Genomic DNA, 6,000 nt, shown 5'->3' with positions numbered 1-6,000 from the left:
CCGTTCAGCCGTGTCGCGGGGTAGTCTCCCAAAGCCGGGAAAATTCAACGAAGAACGTAGTGACAACCGAATCAGGCCACGGTCATTGCATTTTTTGAAATATGGAGCTCGACTCGTTGTATCGTACTTAAATCATGGGGTGATGTAGGTCTATTCATCTCATCTCCATCTATTTGAGTCTATTCAGATTTATTACAACACAGTTGCTGGGATGTCGATAGTCATGCGCGCCTTTGGCAGATTGAACCTGAACACGACCACGGTTACATGTAAGCTTTCTTTTTAATGTGACTATATCACAGTGCACGAGTACCTCCCGTAAATAGCGGTTTTTCAGCATTGTCGCCCAACTGTCGGACTTTATTGCTGTCAAATCTTTCAGGAGCAATCGAACTTTACCCTCTGGGACAATCCAAGTTAAAGCAATCTTTCAAATATGTTTCTGACGCTACTAGGAATGTACCGCTTGAAGTTGCGTTTACCCACAATGGTCAAGTCGTCCTATCTGGTGCCCCCCGTGGAAACGTACCCCTTTGGGAAACTAAGACGGGAGACCTTATTCAAACTCTCACTCATGAAGGTACGCCACTCTTATGATTTTTGGCGGAGGATTCTTTTTGATGGGCAGTAGATGACTTGATTCAGATTATTTGTGTACGTACCTCTCATTTTTATACGTGCGTGATAACTATATGTTCACTTTGTTTAGGCTAAACAATATCGGACCACTGGTTACATTGCTGCCGCTGCCGCTGAAAAAAGCGAGTCAACTTACATCAGAATATGGAAAGCACAGCTCAGTATGTTACCTCTTGTGTTCTCGAGCCCGTTAGTCATGTATCTATGGATTGTAGCTTCGGATGCCCGGGAGTCATTGCTTGATTCATTGACAAGCACATGGGTGAGTTTGTCTATCGCAAAAATGATCTGTCATATAATCACTAATTTCAATGACTTGACTTAACAGAAATTCTACATCTATGCCAATGTCGAGGAAAATGTTCGAGAGCTCCAGTTTTATATCTTGGGAGGTATTGCTCTCATCGTGGCCACGTATGCGTTCTATCGCGACAGCACCTCTATGGAAGTGAAATTACAACTGCTAGTATGTATGCCTCTACGCCTATATGCCACCCATTAACTTTGTATGAACCAGCGGATGACCACCGTCGCTTTCTTTAAATATTTGATGGAATTTATTTCGGTGTTATGGGCATACACAAAGGAACTGTTACGAAGCGGTCTGAGGGAGTTTTTAGAGCTAGAAGTAGCACATGAGTAGGCATTACAAGGAATATTGCTAGTGTTGAAACGAAATTCAGTCGTCCCATTTGTCTTTAACAACGCAGCGCAGGATCCCGATAAGCTCTTACACAGCACACACATAGCTCCACCAAAGCTCCACCTCAAAGATGAGTGCAGGCGCCGGAAGCTATAGCGCAGCGACCAGCGCAGAGCAGCGAATAACAGTAATTTTGTGTACCAGTCGGGTGACAGTCGTCACAAACTCACAGCCAAAACCGAAAAAACAGGGAAACAAGCGCACAAGCTGCTATTATGTATTCGCATGATGAAGTAGCCAGGGTGCAACATGAATGCTCGTAGAAATCTCCATGCTAAACAAGTCTGTCTTATGTGCAGCTGGCATGCCGGATTTCACCTTTGTAAAAAATAGGTCATCACCAACCCACAACTTAGTACATACAATACGATTTAAATAATCCAGGACGTTCTATGTCCGTAGAAAGCACGCTGTATATAATCTCAAAATTTGCAGCCTGGAAGCTTTGAATTTGAGGGTCAGAACTAGAAGTTCTTCGATGCATCATCGTCCAAATAAACTCGTCTGGAGCCAGCTAAAGTAAAACCTAACTAGATGATTGATTCACGACATCAAATTGTCTGCTCTACCAGTCATAAGCTCAGTATTGTCAAGCTCTAACTGGCATAGTCTTTTGTCTTTAACAACAGGCGGCGTTTTGGGTGGTCGGGCTCACAGGCCGAGATTATTAGGTTGACGCGCATGACCTCTGTGGCATCAAACTAGCCGCCACGGTTTCTTGCCTGTGGTGCAAAGAACTGGATGGTAGCACTGCGAAAAACAACAGTAAACAATACGCGCGTCCGGTCATGCACGCGTCTGCTGCATGCAGTTGCAAAGGTCATTTGTGCATTGAATCGCTGCTTTCATAGTCCTCGCCAATAATCTGCACCTACTATGGTCGCCTCAACAACAGAACAAGTAAGCTTATATGTTAAACGATATGACTTGATCTCTGAGTAGTATTTCTTTGGTAGCTAACGGCGCTTGCTGGAACAACCGTTGGTGAGTGATGAAATAGCTGACCAGATTATAATCCTTACCTTAGTTTCATAGTCGTGCATCCGCTTGTCCTTCTTTCAGTCACAGATCACCATGCTAGATCCATTTCGCGAAACTCTTCAAAACGTGTTGTAGGCGTCCTGCTAGGCCAGGATAATGGCAAAGTTATAAACGTTGCCAACTCTTTTGGTATCCCGTTCGAGGAAGATGAGAAAGACAGCAAGACGTGGTTTCTAGATCATAATTACATTGAAGGGATGTGGGACATGTTCAAGAAGGTTAATGGTCTGTGCGTCCTCGATCTTCCATGCACAGAGGTATGCTGAAGTTGCGTCTCGATCTCGACACTGTCTTTAGCCCGTGAACGGATGATTGGATGGTATCATACCGGGCCAAAACTGCGAGCGTCGGATCAGGAGATCAATGACTTGTTCAAACGCTTTATTGCTCGACCTGTCATGGTTATTGTAGATGTACGACCGACCACGGTTGGTATTCCTACGGACGCATATTTTGCGGTAGAAGAAATCAAAGATGTGCGCTATATTGTTAATGTTATTATCTTTTCCCCATATTTATGATATATATTTTCCAGGATGGTACAGAAACCAGGAAGACATTCCTGCACGTCCCTTCCGCCATAGAAGCAGAAGAAGCAGAAGAAATTGGCGTTGAACATCTACTGCGGGATATCAAAGATTCCACCACCACCACACTCAGCACTCGTGTTAGCGAGCAGCTGGCTTCCCTCCGTGGACTGCAGTCGCGGCTAAGTGACGTCCACAAATATCTGCTTGACGTTGCCTCTGGTACGATGCCTGTGAACCACCAAATCATCTACCATCTACAGGATGCCTTAAATCTTCTACCGGACCTCAGCGACCCAATAACCACGCAGAGTTTCGCATCAAGTACTAACGATCAATTGTTGGTGGTATACTTGAGTAGTCTGTTGCGAGCTGTAATTGCGCTGCATGCTCTCGTAGACAACAAAGCTACCATTGGGCGGGCAGAACTGGAGGAAGGTGGCGACGAGAAAGATAAGAAACCAGGCAATGGCGACGTAAAGAAATCTGAGAAGGAGGACAGCAAGGACAAGGGAAAGGAAACCAATAAAACCGCAGACAAAGGCCTGTAGACTTATCAGTATAGCTTGGCAACTCTGCTTCTCTTTAGTCAGGATATGTCATGTTGCAGTGTGCTAAGTGTTTTCTTCACTTCAGCGTAAACTGTGCAAACATGGCCATGTTCTTATCCGCCCACTGGTCGTTCGCCAGACTGTATATGTCAACCCTTCAAATTCTCATATCATGGGAAGCACTGAAATTTAGAAATGTATTCCACCTCACCGTGACATCCATTTTGTAATATTGTTTCATTATCATCAACTGGATTGGTCACAAGGGTATGTGGATTCTGCGATACGGACACCAAGAGTGCGGATGGGAGAATGTATTAAACGACAGCACTCGAGCGTACTTGTGGTCAGTCAATTCCAGGCGTATTTCGATTGTCCAAGTTTACGGAGGAAGACAGCGTATTATCCCATATGAAGCAGGGTATGTCCTGTCATGTTCCAGGAGTTGAGCACAACTCGTTAAGGCTACCACAATTATATACCCGCACTGCACAGCATATGAGGTGAATAGCATGGGGACGTCACCTCTGGAAAGCAGCTTCTTCGTAAGAAATTCGCATCTTTTTTTACTGCGCTCGACAAGAGTGTTTGTTTGCACTCGTTTTCTAATGTCAGGCCTTCCAAGTAGAAGATGCTGGATGCCACCACCCCCTACAGAGTCTCTGTTCTCGGAAACGTTGCTGATCTTTGATATAATTGGTGATGCAATCACTACTGGCACCAACATTGTTGATCTAACTCACCGTTGCTTGACACTGTCCACACAATAATATTGATTTATCGGTTACACTGATATCCAGCTCGTCCAAGGCACGGTATGCGGCAGGCTACAATAGCGGTATACTACCGTTCACTGGAACCACGTTCACATCAATCATCAAATGTTAGTAAATGTTTAACCATATGCAAGGCCAGGCACAGAGGTACGGCCATCTCAATCACACTAGCTGATTACCGTACTAGTATTCGCCGATGCTTGAGAAGCAATTTTTGGTGACAGGGGTGTTTGAACGAGAATGCTAGTGGGATGTAAAATACAGATATAAAACTAAAACTGATGAAGTATAGTGTTCTCTCCCGCGTGTACTAGTAATTGAATGACCTGCCTAGTTCCGTGGTAAGCTGCTAGTGAGGGCGGCGTCTGACCCAACTTCTCGAGTTTGGTCCGCATCTGTCTCATCAGTAGCATGCCACATTCGCAAAGGTTCCTCAGCTGATCCTTATCAAGTAGGTGCCAGTGGCCCCATATCAAAGTTCGGCAGTAAGCCTTGAAGTTCCGGTCCCCTCGATTGAAGCATCAGAGGGAGATCGATTTATGATGGAGAAGCGACTGAACATGAGGGGTTTCTAAGTATATATTCCTTGCCTAACTATATACAACCTTGATTATTTTATATTCAGCGTCACAAGGAGGATAACATGCAGCACGAGTGAGCAAGTTAGGAAGGCTGCCTCTTATACTTGTCATCGGCATAAACTGAGTTCCGCTCAATCTAGGAAAACCAGCATTCAGAACCGAGGGCTTTGGAATTTAGTGAAACAGGAAGTCACCACTGACTATGATTTTCTGAAATAAGGTTGAGTTTGAGTAGCGGTGTACACGTTAGAGCTCTTTGCGTGCCGTTTCCCCCATTTGATGGGCACACAATCGGGTGGACTGATACTGCAGCATCAGGAGAAAATGATATCATTTGTGCCATCGAGGGATGATAGGCATATAAGGGATCACGTCAGGCCCAACTCCTCGGATGAGTACAGAGACACAACAGACAGCCAGGAAAAGCAAGGGAGGTATACTATGCTTGTAGTTTGTCCCAGAAGACTAAAGGTCAGAATCAGGGATGACATGGGATTGCGAGAATATAAGGAGAATCCCAGTAACGGTTGACAGGGCTTGAGTGCCTAAGAGTGATCATTTCCAACGAGACAACTGATAGGAAGACCTGGGAAAAGTGAGCGAACATTATAGTAGAAATATCCAAGAGTTACTTACTGCATTGAATCTGGAGAGGATAAATATACAAAAAATGTACTTGTGTCCTTCGAACGAAATTCTGTCCGATATTAATATTCTACTACTTTAGGCTGGAATCCCATCGCTGAAGCTGTGAGTGCATTTGTCGTGAGCATTCTCTATCACGAAATAACTATAGCTATACGTTACCAAATCTTAACTGCAGGAAAAACCTGGGAGGGGGAAATTATTGGGGTAGCTCTTGCACCTAGCATGCATACACCGCTTCCTGGGATTTTTACCAATCCAGCAACCAACGATCATGAGAAAACATATGCAGAGCGCTAGGACTGCGAATCAGACGGGTTGACATGGCAGACAGATATGACAGACTAATGTATGAGCTAAGAACAAGGTCATTCGTTGAGTCGAAGGGTCCACAGTGACCGGATGATAAAACGACTTGGTTTAAGGCACGCATGGTTTCTATTATTTTTGGATTCGCGCTGAAAGTTGTAAATTGAATGATGCACATATATTTCCCATCGCGATACAGGCCCGCGAAGATGTCGGAAAAGTGCACTC

The 6,000-nt window shown here is 44.7% G+C and overlaps 2 protein-coding genes across 2 annotated transcripts; both read left to right on the top strand.

Annotated features, from left to right (window-relative positions):
• Positions 1-101: 101 nt before the first annotated feature.
• SERLADRAFT_441731 (uncharacterized protein) lies at positions 102-1,141 on the top strand (the record flags this gene model as incomplete). The annotated part of the gene is made up of 7 exons (XM_007322271.1): positions 102-123; positions 188-269; positions 303-580; positions 632-654; positions 710-800; positions 855-901; positions 968-1,141. The coding sequence occupies 7 exons, from the start codon at positions 102-104 to the stop codon at positions 1,139-1,141; spliced, it is 717 nt and encodes a 238-aa protein (XP_007322333.1).
• A 1,016-nt stretch (positions 1,142-2,157) lies between these two features.
• Positions 2,158-3,671, top strand: SERLADRAFT_476462 (uncharacterized protein; the record flags this gene model as incomplete). The annotated part of the gene is made up of 5 exons (XM_007322270.1): positions 2,158-2,242; positions 2,299-2,326; positions 2,378-2,608; positions 2,681-2,859; positions 2,919-3,671. The coding sequence occupies 5 exons, from the start codon at positions 2,219-2,221 to the stop codon at positions 3,459-3,461; spliced, it is 1,005 nt and encodes a 334-aa protein (XP_007322332.1).
• Positions 3,672-6,000: the final 2,329 nt, after the last annotated feature.

This window comes from Serpula lacrymans (genome assembly GCF_000218685.1).
Source record: "Serpula lacrymans var. lacrymans S7.9 unplaced genomic scaffold SERLAscaffold_12, whole genome shotgun sequence".
NCBI lineage: Eukaryota > Fungi > Basidiomycota > Agaricomycetes > Boletales > Serpulaceae > Serpula > Serpula lacrymans.
The sequence above is the reverse complement of the archived record's forward strand: the minus strand, read 5'-3'. Positions and strand labels throughout refer to the sequence as shown.